General features: G+C 35.8%; 1 protein-coding gene across 1 annotated transcript; it reads left to right on the forward strand.

Annotated features, from left to right (window-relative positions):
• The first annotated feature begins 7,055 nt into the window (after positions 1-7,055).
• On the forward strand, positions 7,056-17,102 carry LOC113679526 (adhesion G protein-coupled receptor L4-like). Its single transcript, XM_089210111.1, has 18 exons — positions 7,056-7,366; positions 9,068-9,409; positions 9,879-9,937; positions 10,058-10,102; positions 10,264-10,408; positions 10,798-10,926; positions 11,066-11,138; positions 11,822-11,918; positions 12,084-12,142; positions 12,287-12,413; positions 12,706-12,818; positions 13,271-13,373; positions 13,765-13,912; positions 14,345-14,429; positions 14,535-14,601; positions 14,845-14,927; positions 15,438-15,564; positions 15,818-17,102. The coding sequence occupies exons 1-18, from the start codon at positions 7,240-7,242 to the stop codon at positions 16,076-16,078; spliced, it is 2,190 nt and encodes a 729-aa protein (XP_089066237.1). The 5' UTR covers positions 7,056-7,239; the 3' UTR covers positions 16,079-17,102.
• Positions 17,103-18,696: the final 1,594 nt, after the last annotated feature.

Genomic DNA, 18,696 nt, shown 5'->3' on the forward strand with positions numbered 1-18,696 from the left:
TAATTTTGAAGGCTAATTTCCCTCTAGAAGGGAAACGGTAACCTACAAGCTAAGAAAGTGATGTTATGTAAACGTTGCAAAACGGTTTTCAGGTCCAAATATATTTTATCTCCTGGAAATTCTCCATGTCGAGCAAGGCATTTCTCCAATATTAATTTAATTTAATAGTGTCAAACAAAATTACATTAAACAGTGAATTCGTAGAAGATTTAAAATCATGTTCAAAAATCTCGACTGCAAACTAACGTTTTGGAGAGACTTAATGGATCATGGCTTTTACGGCCATTTTACGGCTAAAGGCTAATTTCTTTCCGTTTAAGTTAAAAGAAACCATTTTACAGTTGACTGTTTTTTCACGACTAACAGCTCATGTCAATTTTTATACCTATATTATATTTTTTATACCATTTAACGGCTAACGGTTGACCTCATTGCGAACATCGTTTTATGACGTGTATAAGAATATTACAATGATATTAATCACTAAATAAAAAAAAATAATAAAATAAACGGCTGTCGTTTAAACAATTATTCAGTCGCCGACGTTTGGCTGCCTGAAGAGAACAACAAACCACTAGCCCTAAATCTTTTACCATGGAAGAGAAAAACAACATTGCTACCTACTCTCCCGCAGCATATGCGAACCCATAGGAGTAAACAAACAAAAACACTAAAAAATATTCATAAAGAGGTAAATTATGATTAAATTCTCTGTTGCTCAGGACTTAGTAAAGTCTGCATTGATTTATCATTAAGTATACCTAGTATATGGTCTGTTTATTTGGGGTTTTTCCGGGCTCTTGAGGGAATGTACCTTTAGAAGAAAAAACCACACGAGACACCCAAATCGTGGCAGAAAACATCTTAAATTTTCCTGTAATTTTATGCAATAAAAAAAGTCATTTTCTCACGAGGCTGATTCGAACCGTTTTTACCATACACACGTATTTGTTTCCCACATCCGACTTTAACGAACTTTTAAACAATATGCTTTGTTAGAACGGTACAGTGCGGATACAACAGCCTCGAGAGGTACGTGTAGATGTTGGATCGGTACTTCTTGCATGCATGGTGAGTAAAATACGCACTATGTTTGTTAAAACGTACCAAGAAAAGCGGATCAGCTTAGATTACAGCAGGCTTTGTTAAACGATTGAAAATGACCGTATACGGCTACTTTGGAACAATGGCGGAAAGAGCTTCAAAATACACGCGGGATTTTTCAAAATTCCCTAGTATCATACGAGCGAGCAGCAGATTTAAACCATCGGCAAAACTGACGATAAGACAAACCTCCCCGTGGGGGTGATTCTGGTAAATTTTTAGGTTGCAAATAGTCACGGTGGGGCGGATGGTGGGGCGACTGTAGCTTTCGTATCCGTAGAGTGGCTGTTTTTTCCTATATATTGCTTAACACTGGCGAAAGATATATTAAATTAGAGGCTTGCTGTGCGATGCAAATAAAGGTAATGAGAGCATGTGTAACCTGGTATTAACGTCCAAAGCCTACCGCGCCGTTGAATCATGTGGAAAACTATCGTCATTTGCTTGTTGCTTAATGTGCGTGTATTTAAATTTCGCGCCGCGTAAATAAGATTTTGTTCCTGAGGTGCGCAGATAGGCTCATATTCTCCTTCCTCTAGCGTGTGATTTAAACCTGGTAATAACGTCGGAAGCCTCGCGCGTCGTTAATTCATTTAGTTTCATGGGTATCATTCTCTTTCCGTATTTCAATTCAACGAAAGGAGTTAAAAAAACAATGGCGAGTGGAAACAGTCGCATACGCTCGTCAATTTCTCCCATTTGACATGACTGTTCAATCCGAGTATATCTAGATTTCGCACTTCGTAAGCAAGAAAAATTGAATAACCCCCTCCCACAATTTTTTTTGCGTTTACATAAGCCGACATCTATTCATCCTTTTTGTGTGAGAACAGGAGGTGAGATTTTTTTCGCGTAGTCACGTTCTACTAGTTTGTTTGTTTATTTTTTTTTTGCTCAACAGGTTACGTGTATTCAATCACGTCACTGACGCCGTCAGATTCTTCCATCAAATTATTGGGCAATCAAATTCCGCGGTACGAAAGTTATCCTATTTTCCTAGTGTGCATAAAGCGCGGCGCAATCACCTCCCATAATTTGCTCTCGCGCTATATTGAAAACAAACATGAAGTCAGAACGTCCGCATTCTGCAAGGGGATATTTGGGAAAACTGTTGATAGCTTTGTAATTTTAACAAAGACTGTTAGAATCCGTCGTAAAACTATGTTGGTTAAGACCTGTTTTTTTCTCCGGAAGAGAATATAAAACAAAACAAAAAAAAATTCGCAACTTCTCCATTGTGAGACTTGTGAGTAAAAATATCACACCCTCGTCTTGCCGCGCGTTTGATTGAAAACGAGAATAACTCAAAATAGACATTCTTTCATTCATTCTTCTGATCGTCGCATTCAAATGATGAACTTCATGATTGATTTGTTTGAATGACCACAAACTAGGGTTTTACCAGATTACAAACCCGCTGAGTCAAAAGAGGAACCCAGTGCGTGCTATGTAGCTTCGATCCGCACCTTTTTTTTTTTCTCTCTAAGCCTATGTACCCACTACAATAGAGTAAAAGAGGTAAGTTTCTAAAGAAACTGACATGGTGCTGCGTCAGTGACGTGGGGGTTGTTGCAAGAATTTTACTTCATCAACTTAGTTTATAAAGTGTATGGCCACCGTCAACTGAATCTAAAGCTGACGTTTGACCGTTAGCCCTTACACTCGAAACCAGTGAAACAAAAAAATCGAAATCAGTAATATAAGGAAAACTGACATTGCCTCTCTTTGAAATGTTTTTTTTAAGATAAACTTAGTCCTCCTAATACGGATCATGGTGGAGATCACGAGGCTAAAGGACGTATCTGGAGTCTCAGAGACTCATTCATGCAGGTACCACTCGCTCTAGCAGAGTTTTGTGTGGTATCATCGTGTACTCTTTCAAGTTTTCAGTCTGTTTGTGTGTGTTGGCCGAAGTATACATTTACATTTTCACTTTTAGCTTTTTATCGTATGGTTTCAGTGGTATCTATTGTTTGATATCAATAAACAATAAAATCGTTTTAAGGCACTTGTTTCATAAGATGTAGCTTGTTTTTTTGAAATTTACTTTGTTACCTTTCGGTGTTGGACTTGCCGACTTAACAAATATATCCTACGATGCCGTGTGCTTGTTCAGTTATAAATCACAGATGAAGTTTAAAAGAGGTAAGAACAAAAAAATTGGCACACGAGGCGCAGCCGGGTGTGTAACTGGTGTTCGTACAACAGTCTTTTTACAATCTGTTACTTTACAGACCCACCCCAACATAAAATATATTTGTTTTGTATGATCAAAAAAGGAAAGAGTTGTTTGTCCTTAACAGGTTTGTAAATCTAGATCTTACCGAACTTTACCCATAATTTTTAAACTGATTTCTTGCAGTTCACACACCAGTCTGCTTAGCCATCCTCGTTCCTTTCTGATTTTACCTCGAGCTCCTTATTTTTAATATTATATTATCTTGAATACTTTAAAAGAAATATAAAGAATTAAGTACAGTGGTTTCCTTTACACTTTCACGCGCAACATCGATATACAATTTCCCCGCAATGTTTGCAATAATTTGTTATAACTTTTAGCCCTGAGAATTTTGTTGTTGATCAAACAATATCTCCCAACTGGTATTTATCTTATTACTCGTCATATATCTGTTTGAAAATGTATTCATACTGTCGGGAGAATTCTTTTTGATAAATCCTGGGATAGTGTTCAATGTGTTTTCAATTTGTAAAGAAAGTATCTTTAAACTTAAACTCTCCGAGAACCTCAATCATCAGGGCTGATAGCAAACAAAACCGCCAAATCAAGGCAATCAAGAAATGACTTTTTAACATTCGTTAAACTTTTCATTGCGTGGAGTGATCAGGTTTAAAACAGTTTGATAATTGAAAGTGAGTTATCGCAAAAATGTAAATGTAGGATTGACGCTCGGCATGGTTCATTTTAAAGCAAGTCATATCATGAAATGAAGATAAAACAAATTGTAAAAATGTAAATATGGAACTGACGTTGTTTGTTGTTTGTTCCGCTGTTTTCTCTCGCGATCACGAGCGCAGTGTTTATGTTGAGAAATAGAACTAAAACATGATATTTGGACAGTTCGCTGAAAAAGCATTCACTAAATTTTTCTAATACATTGTTTTTAATATATTAGCGATATGCAGACGATCAGTACTTTGACTGCAACGAGGGACACGCATGCCCCTGAGAACTTAGCGTACGTGTACACATGCGTTAGCCTTATCCTCATTCAAGATTATTTTTTTAACCTCTGTCGGTTTTTGACAAGAAAACTTTTTTATCAGAGGGAAAGTCACCAGACAGTTTATATTGTTCTTAAATCGGAGGTTAAAATAGTTTGTTGTGAGGAAACTAGTCAGTCTCTTCCTTGAAATTGTCGATTTTAATTTGATACCGTAGTGCACGGTTTTTTATCATAATAAGTCATCTTTGTTACTCAAAACCCATTTCCTTAGGGGTCGGCATATTGATATATTTTGCATTAAATGATGTCCATAGGGAAATACGTTTACGTCTCCAATTCTTCTGATATAACCTGATTGTATTAGGTAATAAAAATTTACCTTCAAACTGAAATAGGTCAGAGACTTAAATCGTTATGTAAAGAAAAATCAAACTTTCTTCTGTTGCGGCAGTGTGTTTTAGGGGAGAAAAAAATTTGTAAACGTGACGCAATAACTGCCAAGACATGCGTTAAACCATATTTTTTTCCTCGTTGTCAGTATCTGCAAAACATGAAATTCTATGCCGTATGAGCATAAAAGCAGAGTCATCGAACTGCGTCAACAAGTGCTCGGGTTACATTATCAAACTATCTTTATCAACCACCTTGCCTCCCACAGGAAATGCTACAAAATATCAATGATGATGTCAACGATCGATTAAAACAGCACGTTTTAAACTTGCATTTAGGGTAAAAGTCCACTAGAGCCTGGATTTCCCTTCCAACAAGATGTGGTGTCGTTCAGTTGAATTTTACTTAGTAAAGTAGAATAATCTTTATCTCTTGAATCCACCGAAAGAACAAAACCCTTTTTGATTAAATTAATGATCAGAACTGAACGAGAATGAAACGCGGAACTCGGCGTTTGTAAGTTTCCAGAAATTGCGAGTGTTTATTACGTGCATGACTCTTTTGAAAGTTCTTCTTACGAAAGCTTTTCTTCACAATATAATCATTATATCATTTTTCACCACCATTAATAATTTCTTTCTGCGTGAAAGTGTTAAGGAAACCACTGTACTCAAACAGTTTTGTTTTGTATTATATGTGTAATGGATTTAATTATTTATGTCGTTTCACGTATTCGTATTTTGAACGAGTCATAGCTCCAGAAGGATACGTATTTAAATAAAAAATGGTATCGTTCTGCGTTGTAATACTCAAGTTAAACCGATTTCTGTTGCTCTGAACATGACTCCACAATGTTGTCACGAAACCAGCATATGAATGAGTGTGCTATTTTTTTTTCAGTTTACATCATGGAGTAAGAATCACATGTACACTGGCTAGATTGTGAAATGACGTTGTACTTTAATAACTGAGTCGTCGGGATGCGATCATAAATATGATAATGGGCCAACTATTCTCTTGGTTCACAAACGTTTTTTATTTTGTCTTTCTTATTCTCTATTATCAATTGTTTTCAAATTTATTATTTTTCAACATGCAATCTGTTGAGAAGCTTAAAATGACTTCGTTCAGGGTTTAGAACACTGTGCACTGCGTTAGTGCTTTCTGAGCGTGTGTTATATACCAAACATGCAAAAATATAAATATTACTTGTCGAAATATAAACAACAAGTCTGCCCAGAAGGTTCAGGTACAGGATATGTTTATTAGCATGATAATGCAGCCAAAAATATCTGATGTAGGAGCCATTGTGCACAACTTGCTGTGGTAAATAAAGCTTTTGAAGTTATATAACAACTCTAACTGGAAACGCAAGCAGGTCTACTGTAGAGTCATACATGTGTACCATAATGCAAATGAAGTTTCGTCTAATTCAGCTTTGCAAATAGCTGTAAAGCAGATTTTCGTAAGAACCCTGTTATCTGTGCGATACGATTCTCTAAGACTTAATTAATAGTTAAGGACCTTCGGGGAGAAATGCTGACAATTTGGGAAAGCTTTAAGTTTTTTCTTCTCTTTAGTATCGCCATCGTACAGTTCACGATGTTGCCAACATGCCAAATTGCCATGAGTCACATTCATAAAACTCTTTTAAAAAGAATACCCCATCTATAAATATTGTGTAAGAAAACCAGGGTTTGGATCGAAATAAGTCAATTGGATTTCAAGGAGATGTTTCTAGTAGCGTGACCGTTCAAAACTTTGGCCAATTTGCCGTCGCTTTTCCTTTCAAAAATTTAATCAAGTCAACTGTTTAACATGCGGCAGTAGTTATGATTATGAGTAAGATATCGTCATTACAGTAGTATTTTTAGGTATATTTTAAAATTGTGTCGATAACGGAAAAATTCGAAATGCTTTCGAAATTTGAGTCCTTAAAATATTGTATTCTTCCGACAATTTTTTATCCTTTTAAATAAAATGACGGAACGCATTTTAATCATGATAGTAAATTAGCAAGAGCATGCAAAACACAGTCATTATGAAACCTGACTGACGTTGAAATAGCCATGTTCAGTCACGGATTCGAAAATTTAATTTCGATTGCACGGCGAGGAAAATATATACAAATACAAATATACGAATTTGGCTTACACCTGGAAGAATTGCTGAATCCTTTAAAAAACTTGAATCACCGTTTTACAAGCTCACTCAATTCGACATAAAGAATATCAATTCGATGGAGTAATTGCACTCCATTTGTATGACTATACATTTATTTCAAAGTGCACATTAGAACCTATAATTGCCAGCCGGAAAGCAACAGAAGTAAGGATAATATTAAAACTGTGAATATATTTTAAACTTAGGTTTAGAATATTTCTTTCGTGAGAACAATTATCACAAGTAATGCATCACATCTCGACAGTCTGTTACAGATATTAAACTTCCTGAAAATCGATCCGCGGATTTCAGCAGAATTGATCGTAGTTGAAATATACCGCGAAGTCTAGAAGCTCAGTTACGTTAATGGATTTTTGACAGATGGTTTAATTTATGTATGCGTCTAAATAAGACCAGTTTCCTCGTTAGTTCAACCGACGGATGGAAGATGAATCAAGCGGGACAGGATTCAACTCGGTTGCGTTTTCAAATGTTACTGACTTTGCTAGTTCACTTCTTTCAAGGTAAGAGCTACTTTTCAGTGATATTGTGCCATGCTTTTCTATTTTAATTAAAGACGAAGAGGATATGCGGTTATTATTAATTCAACACTGAAAGGTAATCAAGCGACATACTTTTCTTGCAACGAACACGAAATTTTAGACAACGTGTAAATTCAGCAAAAGAACATTTTTTATATAAAAACTTCGTATTTTTAGACCAATTTCATTTATTTTCTTTTTCTTTTCCTGCTATTTAAAGCAAGTCTCTGGTTAATATTTTTTGATTGTTAAATATAACCCTCTAGTGAACTGTTTGTTTTGACATGGATAGTCCTTTAGCGTTAGTATTTGTTATTCAGGAAATATCAAGTGCCTTCAAAACTTGATCCGTAGAAAAATCTTAAATTATAGACGTTGGAAATGATCGTAGTAACAAAGCTCTCCTCGAAACTCCAGAAGGTTTACGGCATCACTATCATTTTCAAGCTATTTCACCGCTCTGAATCAAATCTACTTTCGTTATCTTATCATATGCTATTTAACTTCAGCGAAATCCCATTAGTTAAGGACCCGCTTCACTTTATAATCTTTACTCCAAACCTAATCGCAGTTTATCTTGGATTCGTCTGTTTTGAACAGTAAATATCACAATAAGCATATCAATTCAATGTTTCTCGTTATTGCATAAGGAACTTAAAATTGACTGTCTGTGATCAAGAGTTAATGTTATTTATCCATAATATGCCAGTTCCTTTAGCGTAAAATTCTAAGTGAGAAACAGTTGTTGTCATGTAGTTTTAGTATAGGTTCCTAAAAAACGCAAAAAAAAAGGAAATAAACGCTCGATAAAAAAGCTATTTATCTATCTAGGAGTGCATACAGTGTTTGCAGAAGATACGCGCCATGCCTACGTCTACACAATAAGACATCACGTCAATTATGCTTCCTATAATTATGTCATAGGCGGCGTTAAATCGGGGAAGATGTATTATGTGAAATAAATCTTAAATTTGCGGGCTCTTTTGTTACGATAAATCTCGCATTTGATAGCAATGAATAAATGATTAACACTATTTTTCTGTTGCATTAGGAGAAAAATATTCTATTTAGTGAGTAGACGGAAAGAGTGGAACTGGTCTTGTTATTTGATTTCATTTAAAATGAACCAAGCATAATTTTGGATTTGGTTTTGCAGCGGATTTCTGCATTCATAAAGGCACGGTATCTAAAATAGATGATGATTAATAAATTGTACAGGAAATCGGCCTTTTGATGCACGAGTGCGTACATGAATTGCATTGATTTTACTCTAAGAGGAGGATGCCAGCAGGGTAAAGTGTAGTTAATAGATGTATTCTACAATGTAAAGGTTGTTTTACACAGTTTAACGCAAAATTAAGAGGTTTTTTAGGCTTCTGCGAAATAACGATCTTTCATTTGATTGTCGGGGGATTGAACTGATTTTGTAGCTCTTCAACGACAGAGTAATAAATGCAGTCAGATATTTTGATACAATTTGTGGTATCTTGTCAATCTGTTTGTGTGTTGTTGTTTTTTTTTTTTTTTTTACTTTTGACATCTGAGATGGTGAAATTGTGAAATCGTGAAATATATTGAATCAATTGTAAATTTTCCCAATTATAAAAACCCTGACTTCAATATACATTACCATTTGTAAAGGCAAAGCTTAAAAAAAAGAAAAAAATTTTCATCACTTTTCAGAAACTCACTCCTCTTATGTGGTCTACGAATCAGTTGATATACCTAAAGTTACTTGGAATGCAGCAGTTATTGACTCTACCCTGGCAAGAATTTCCAGTATAGAACAGCTTTGTGACGCGCAACCCGACTTATCCCTCTATTCTGCTTACTGGACTGCTCTTAAACTCAATAGCAATGGTTCGTTTCAATGGGGGCGTGTACCTTATATATCAGCTCAGGTACCCTTAGAACTCCTGGATAACACAACATCATTGGACCGCTGTTATGCCATAGGTAACTCTGCGATGAAGCTGAAGTCGATGGATTGCAGCGTTAGACTTCCTGTTGTAGTCTCCTATATCGGTGAGGTCTACCAATCTTTATCAATATTTACATGGCTTCGATAACATCTGCCTAAATATCAACGTGTAGCTTCGTAGCTCAGCAATTATGTCATACTTCCGTAATGTAATTTCTTTTAAATGCAGCTTTCTTACGAAGATTTTCTTCTGTACCAGTTAATCATTAATGTTAAGAATTACAGTCAGCTCATTCCAAAACCCCAAAAGAAACCTTGACATAACATTATTGTCGATTTGGACTCGCTAAATTACCATAAAAAGTAGCTGATCTACACGTCTTTATTAATCTGTAAATGAATTACGAAGACAACTTTGCGTTCGTTTTCACCACTCTTTTATCAACTAACGTATTGAAAACTGTGAAAAAACCCTACGTGTTATTCACTTCTGGGAGCTCAAGGGTTACACCGACGTGTAGCAAACAAAACTGACCCCATTGCTAATCATTCATTTTTCTTTAACAATTATAGATGATTCCGATCCGAATGGTATTATGCCTAATTATACAGATGATTGCCGCCAATATCTGGTAAATAAAGATCATGGTTTATTCAGTGGCTTTGAGTATTCGCGAACAAATTAAGATTTACCAATATTATGCGTTGAATTCACAAGTTGACTCCAATCAAACGTTTTCTTTTTCATGCAGCTTTCAAAGTGCTCACGAAGTAAAGGAACTCGTTCAAAATTGCAGGTAAAATACATTCATACACTTTTAAAAAAAAAATATTCTTACTCCCAACCAAATAGAGCATCATCTGTGATTTCAATTTAAGCAAACTATTCCAATTCAGCTGGTTGTATTTTAGCAAAATTAACCCTTTAACTGTTCATGCTTCTTCTGTTATATCAAAGGCGTTACAATATTCCTGGTCTTGTGAAGAGCATAATAGTACATTGGTCGGTAGCTGCCAAATCGAGGACACACTCCTGAACTGCTGTCAAAACTATTGTAGAGAAGGGAATGATATTTATTTCATAGATATGGGATCAGGTTTGGGTAAGTACGTATTGTGTCAACATGGGTCTTAATTTCTGTATCATTGATAAAAATGATATGGTATGGTAAAAACTTACGACATACGACAAAAGAAATAGGAGTCCTCTTCAATAAGCCCGTCAGATTTTACGTCAACTCAATGAAATATTTAGGAAAATCCTCTGAATCATTCGGTCGCTTAAGATCAAATTCCGAGACGATTGCTGCCAAAATAAAGCCTACTTTTTGTCTTGAAATGGGTTCCAAATGTGGCTGTCATGATGGCCGCCATCTTGGATCACGTCACGAATTCTGTCGCGTCATAGCCCACGATAAAAGGCTTATTTGGTAAAGTTTGTCGTTCTCTATGTATTAATTTTCTGATTTTTTTTTTCTCTGAAATATCATAGATACTAAGTTGAGAAAAGTGCCGAAAGGAATTTCCACTGATATTGAAATAAGTTTTGATACAAATAACAACAGTAATGAAAGCCGATTGGTCAGAATTATTATCACCCACAAAGTGTTTAAAGACGCAGGTAAATATTGAAGTTTCTTCTGAGCGCACACATTTATGATCATCTGGTGTTTAAAAATAGCGAATTTATCATTTGTGTTCTGTAGGCAAGTTTCTACTCACGTAGTATTTTTTTTTTTTTTTTTTGGCCATTCTTCCAGGAAGGGTTATCGCAGTATTGTTGCACCAGAAGGCAAGTAATGAAGACAGCTTTTGGACTTATAACAGAAGCAGGTACGAATTCGTTAGTTCACATGAACCCATTAAGTGTGTGTTAAGAGAGCCCTTTCTGGATGAGTGGAAAATTACTGTTGTAATTGTTTGTTCTTCAATAGCGACTCAAGGGAGGGCGTAAATAGGAGGAGATTTTCATATGCTAAAACTTTACCGGTACCGGTAAACAGCACTATATATTTAGAAAGCTCCTTTGAACTTTAGGTTTTCAGTTTGCAAATTAACGTTGTCAGATTCTTGAGGGGAAAATGGCAGGGAATGGTCAGGCAATGTCAGGATCTATATTCATGTAAGATTAGCTACTAATGAGATCGAGCATTTTTTGATTGAGTGTCGTAAAACAAAAAACAAAAATACCCTTTAGTAACCAATAAGAACTCAAACTAAAACCAAAAATACCCTGTAGTAACCAATAAGAACTCAAACTAAAACCAAAAATACCCTTTAGTAACCAATGAGAACTCAAACTAAAACCAAGAAAACTGCCCAATTCAACTTAAGGGAAAACGCAGAGGACAAAATAATTATTGTTATTAGTTTTGCATGCGATTGGTTGAGAGGGTGGTGCAAGGTTTCCGGAAAAATCACGGTGTAGAGTGAAGCAAAAATATACAATCCCGGATTGGATATTTGACACTCAACTTCTCTAATAATCACACAATTTTGTTATGTTGTCTTTGTAGCTACAGACTGATCTCTGATGTCGTGGGAGTTGTTCTTGACCCTCCCCAGAATGAAACTATTCAAAATAAAATCACCATTTATTTTAGTCACAACGAGGTAAAATAAACTATATTGTTTTTTTTTTGTTTTTTGTTTTTTTTTTTTTTGATGATTATCGGCTAGACAATTAGGATTGTAATTGGGCTTAGATGGAAAAAGTAGTATAATTCATCACGTGGACCATTTCATATCATAACGTCATTACGCTTCTTTCGCCGGTAGCCGAGCATTGATCCAAAAGCTGTTGAAAGGAAATGTGTCTTCTGGACGGACGATTTCAGGTAGGTCATTTTAATTATTCCATCAATCTGTTGGTATAAATATATTTATATACTTGTTTACATTTGGTGCTCGTGAAAGTTCGTTACTTTTTTCTTTGCCTCTTTCTCTCTTTCTTATTCAATTTATGATCAACTGATTTTTAGCTCGTCGAACGGTTCATGGTCAACTGCTGGTTGCACGGTACTGAATGATTCTTCGATGCTGTCGACCGTTTGCAGTTGTAACCACCTCACGAATTTTGCAGTTCTAATGCAATACAAGGACATCGAGGTGTGATGTTATAAACGTTCTTTTCAATTGTCTTAATTAGCTTTGTCGGGAACTAAGAAAAAAAAAACCACGTGTGTCGCTTATGCACATCCTCCTAAAGTTATTTGTCGTTCTCGTGATTGCGTCTCGAATTTTTTTTTTTGGCATTTTCTAAGCTTATTGCATTCTCCCCCTTTATTCGTTTATGGACGGACTAATCATGGAGAAAGTTTCATTTTTAACGAACTCAAAACTTGTTAGTCATAATTTCCAAAGCAGTTTCCAATTTTTAACTAATTTCCGTGATTCTCAGGAGGATAACATTCCATCCGAGCACAGAAGGGCATTGCTCATCATCACCTATATTGGTTGCTCCTTGTCCCTCGTTGGGGAAGTAATGGTTATCTTCGTCTACGTGACATTTATGTGAGTGCTACTAAAAAACAAAAAACAAAAGCAAAAAAAGAGAAGAAAAAATGTCTTACCTATACATAAGAGCAAGGTAAATCTCTAGATTCGTAAATTACTATCAAAGTGCGAGAAATATTATTTTGCAGAACGCGCTAGTTGCCTGGTTTTGTTTTGTTCCTAAAAAAAATTGTTTTAAGACGATATTAGTAATTAAGGAACCATTGCACCAAAATATCTCGTTTTTTTCGACTGAAGTTGAGGTATTTTGACACAGAATTACCTATTAATAGAAACTTTTAAACATCTTTCATAGTAATGGAATACAAGCAGAGAACGACCCAATAATATATTACAAACTATATAGGCACCTTTCTTCCATTCCTCCCCAGTAGCGTTTGCTCCAGACTACTAGGTGGATGCGAGGAAAAATGTCATGCCCATTTCGTTCATTAAATACATTTGAACAGGAAGATCAAAGCAGAAGGAATCCAAGTCAGGCTGAATCTTTGCACTGCTCTGTTTCTTGCTCAACTGGTATTTTTGTCCGGAATCGAGGCCACGAGTAATAAGGTGAGCTAACAAACGTTTGAAATCACATATTTCTTCGTTCTTCGTAAGCGACGAACATCTACTGCCTAAGGTGATCTCTTCTGAGATAGCATCACGTTATTCCCGTTTCGAAAACCAATCCTCTCGAATCTCTCCAGGATGAACTGAGCATCCCGTAAGGCGTTATATGTACAACACTGAGAGAGAATTTCTACTAGAAATTTCAAGACATGTTTTCGCTGGATATTTGGCTCTCGCTACTTCAGTCTACACTATTGCGTATTTCTAGAAGACGAGTTTCCTTGTCCGGAACCAATTTTGGTCTAAGATCTATATGAATTACTAAATCTCTTGGCTCGATATTTCCTCGGAGCTTCTAATTATCAGCCTACTTCTGGGTCTCACATTTCAGTCCGTGTGCATCTTAGTGGCTGTTTTACTCCACTACTTCTATCTGGCAGCGTTTGGGTGGATGCTTCTGGAGGGAGTTTTCCTGTACGTAATGATTGTTGAAGTATTCAACACAGTGGAAATGCGATACCTCTATTTCTTTGGCTGGGGTAAGAAATGTAACAATGTCATTGCTACGGTGATGAAAATAATGACGGTGATATCTACTTGTATACCACAAAATATCGCACGAGTTGCTATTAGCCAGAAGTGAAAAGAGGAATATTCCTTGGTATAGCGATGCATGTTTCATGTGAAAGAGAATACTGAGGCCAGTACAACCACTGCAACGCATGATAGGAACGGACCTTCTTATATTCTGGTTGACCTTATCTTGTCTATTGTTGTTGTTTTTTCTTTTGTTGTTTTTGTTATTTTTGTTGTTGTAATTATTTTTGTTGTTGTTATTTTTTTGTTGTTATTGATTTCTTATTGTTTTTGTAGTACTCCCTCATCCTGTTGAACTGATTTTTTTCACTTTAAACTCTTGTAGGCCTATGTGTTCTTGAGTTATTGAGCTGCTTCCATTTCTTATCCTATAGGTTTCCCTATCTTACCAATAGTTATTTCTCTAATAATTGGCTCAGGCAGTGGAAAAGGACTTGAGAGTTACACAAATGAAAACTAGTAAGTAAGCGGCGTTTTATTCTTCATTATAACTTTTTATTTCCATTAGATACTGTCACATAAGCTGCGTTTTTAGACAGTTCTGTCGTCTGAATTAACTTTCAGCTGCTGGTTGTCCTTCCAGAAGCGTTTGAGCTGGGCCTTTATTGTCCCTGTGTTATTTGTGACAATTGTAAGTCCACCGTCTTTGCTTTCACTGTTATCTTACCTGATAGCCAGAAATGACAAAAACGAAGAATGAACAGTAAATGAATAAATGAAAGAAGAATCAATAAATGAAAAAATTAATAAATGCGTTAATCATATTCTGACTGACTGACTAACTGGCTTGCTGACTGACTTGGTGACACATCTATTATGAATGACATCTAGACAAGTGGTTAAAGCCTTTATTTTACTTTTCTCATTTGTTAAGATCAACTTTGTAATACTGATGGCGGTGTTACGAGAAATCAGAAATCTCCATGAGCCTAATCCTTCAAAAATGAAGACCTTCAGGTATGTTTTTGTTAGGAAGACCCGTCTGCGGTGGCATGGTAACTAAGGTAGACGACAATAAAAACTTCTTAAATTCTTTAGAGTTTCAGAGGCAAAATGCCACCGAATGATCATCTTTCCTCAAAATATGCCTTCTCTTATACCAACATAAATGAAATACTAACTTTCTAGCAGAATTATTAACTTGTGCTCGTACAGCTCTTAAATTTATCTAAATCAAAGGTTAATCAGCCAGGGGATCTGTTTGTTGTTGTTGTTGTTTTTTTTTTTTTCATGAAGTTTTAGATGAAGTAGTTTTACATGAAAACGTTTTGCCTTTTTTCCTTAGACCTTCATGGATTATTCGCAAAAGAGAATCTTTTCCATTATTCACTCATGATTAAATAGATAGTTCGAACGATTTCCCTTTATTCCAGTTAAATAATTATCTATGCGAAATGTATATAGCGTGGTATATCTCCAGAAGAAAATTGTAACGTGAACGCAGTTTTGCGTTTTATTCCCTTTTAGAAAAACTCTGAAGTCATTTCTTATTTTAAGTCCTCTGCTGGGTTTAACCTGGGTATTTGGTCTCTTGGCTGTAACAGACGCAGGATTGGTGTTCCAGTATGTTTTTACCATTCTTAACTCTTCACAGGTCTGTACCAATTACTTATACGCATGTCTGTAAGTTGGCCGCTTTGGTCAAATGGGTCTGGGTCTGAGTATAAAAGGGCTCTGGGAAAACCATTTTAATCCCACACTTCATTTATCGATTTGGATCACGAGGCCTTCGGTTAAGAAAATAGTCTGTTTATTTTATCGGATTTTGATAAAATTGAGTTTATACGAGGAATTATAGTTCAATAAAGGAACCTTGTCAAACACAAGATTTCCTTTTACTTTTGTAGGGTATGCTCATATTTCTCTTGCACGTGCTGAGAAATAGTGAAGTTCGTGCAGCTTTCCATCACAAAGTGCTGAAATGGAGATTCAACATATTTCACAGCAGCTCTTCCGGTCGTAGTCAGGTAGAGGTGTATGTGCAGTACGGTGGCAAGCGGAAGCGGCAAATAGACCCTGAAGAAACTAAAAAGGAGCTGAATCATAACACAACATCAAAAGAGCAGATAGCATTTATCATCGGGCTACCTTCTCCAAGCGTTCACTAAATCCGTCTGTACATTTTCCAAAATCATTTTTTTAAACTCTTAAATCCTTAGGAGTGACTGGGATCTAATTTATCTGTAGGCAACACTGCTCAATCAAACATTAAGGAGATTTAACTATTCGAAATTATCCTCATAAATGTTAAAGAAGTCGACACCCAGGCCCCCATTATTCAAAAGAAAATAAGAGCCAAAACAAAGCTACAATGCGAGAAAAATATCCTTTCATGTTGCTCTACTCCTAGCAGTTGCTTGGATAGATCGCCAAGTGATGTTACAAAAAAGGAGAGAGATTTTGTTATGTCATGGTTAAGAGGCGTGGTTAGTAAAGAAGATCCAAAATGGCGGCGTTTATAGTCGAATTTTAGGTAAAACTTATAATGATTTGAGGGGATTATATTACTCTGACAAATCTCAAAACGGGTTCAATATCATAGATTCATACACACTTTTTGATGCAGAATATTAAAATAATAATAATTAATTGGTTTTGAAAGACTCCAAGAGATTATGTATATGCAATGTCTTGCAAATTCTTATCTTTCATCCTCAACTCCAAATAGACGTTTGAGTTCTCTGATGTATGATAAATAATTGCGTTTTTAAACAGTTTTTTATCTTAACTCTTTATTGAAATAATAGAGCAACGGTAAATCAAGCATGAGAGAGGCAACGAAACATATCAGTCACGCCAATTAAGATCCGCCGCCATGATATATTGTTACGAAAAATTGTCTAAGTAAAGTCCCAGAGCATTCTAATAGAACATTCTAGAACCCGAAGTCATCTAGACGTGACCTTCTGGTAAAAAGAACATTCTGGAACGTTCTATTTCTTACGTAATTATTCAAATTTAGAAACCATGTTAATCTACTAAATTTAGTTCTTTAGAGAAGTTTCTAGATCCATATACTTGATGTATATAAGAGTGACAGTTTCCTCAAACACAGAGAGAGAATTGTGAAGAAGCTTAGTGCTATAAAAACAAGAAGTCAACTACGTGGAAATAAAAAGTTTGTTGCTGATACCGACGATCCTGAGTTTTGTCTAGGAACAACCCTGCTCTACATCGACACTCGTGACATATATTAAAAAAAAAAAAAAAGACACGTATGTACATGTGTTGAGTTGTAGAACACAGAGACATGAAGGACATCTTCACTGGTAATATTTGTGCTCTTCGATTTTAGGAAACCCCTTAGATCGTTGGTCTCCTTTAATTTTTATGCTGGTCTTTCCTATACGTTTGATTATGCTGAGATATATTTGTTAATGATTGCCAAAATGACCGGCCCGTGCATATGAATTGGTTTGTTAACCCTTGAACTCCCAAGATCTCATTAGTAATTCTCATTACTGTCAGTCAAATGATTCTCATTATGTTAGTCTGAAAAATTTGGTATCGGAGCAATTACTAATCCCATAATTGATATTTGTCTTTATTCTCATCACTTGTCTGCATGATATTGTAAAGATATAGTAGGAAGAGATTCTATCTCTGTCACTCACAGGAGTTAAAGGGTTAACTGATAGGATATTAACCGTTTGCATGCATGCAGACACTCACGAAGCATGGTTACGACCTATTAATTTTTTGAGGCCATGAATCATTGCTTTGGGTCCTCTAATCGTTAAAATCTCTTCCTGGTCGTCTTAGAAGGTAATAGCTTCCTTATATTGCGTCATAATACAATTTGACTCGCAAGGTCAGTTTACTGACATACGCAGAAAAAACTGAAAATCAACGCATGCGAAACGAAAGTGAAACTGACGCCAATAATTACGAATGAAACAATAATGAACGAAAGCATGCGATATGGAAAACAAAAGAAGCTGACTAGCCGGTGGAAAAAACACTAATTTAGACGACACGAAACAGCAACAACACTCTGGAGACACCCTAATTAACAATTGACAGCATTCCGCACGCTAAGATCTTACAATTACGATAGTACATACCCTTGTAGGGTAAATGTCACCACAATTAAGTCAATTATTTAAACACATCTCCATCAATGCAGTCTTATTTATACCCGAAAATGAAATTTCGAACAGTGTTAAGGTTTTTTCAATGTTATTTATTTAATTACTTTTTTTCAACAAAAGTAATGGTTCTGCAGGTTCCGCAGGTTCCGGAGGTTCCGGATCCGAGGTCAGCTGATCTACGGTTTAGCAACACCCAAGCAATCAATAGCCTTCATTTACTTTTGCGAAAGAATTGAAACTCATTATTTTTGTATGCATGGATTAATTTCAAACGGAATTCGCCGGACCTATTCCAATGCAAAAACCTGGGTCGTCTTCCTCAATTTTGAGTGAAAAGCAGTCGGTGGAGGCTGTATCCTGTTTTGTTAGCACTTTTTCGAGGAAAAATGATCGCGTAAATGTGAGCATTGGTAGGGTATGATTTTCATTTCTTTTAATTAAGGTTACCGGATACCAGACCAACAATTGATTTTGATTTTAGGGTCAATGGATGAAATTTTTGGGTAAATGCAATCGGAACTCCCAGCTTCAAACAATAAATAGGAGACAATATGAAATTGAAATAGTTAGAACCAAGTTATATTCATAGAAAATGATGGCTTTTCTTATCTGCCAGAAATCTTAGAAATAATTGC

Source organism: Pocillopora damicornis, chromosome 1, assembly GCF_964200805.1.
Source record: "Pocillopora damicornis chromosome 1, jaPocDami1.2, whole genome shotgun sequence".
Classification (NCBI taxonomy): Eukaryota; Metazoa; Cnidaria; class Anthozoa; order Scleractinia; family Pocilloporidae; genus Pocillopora; species Pocillopora damicornis.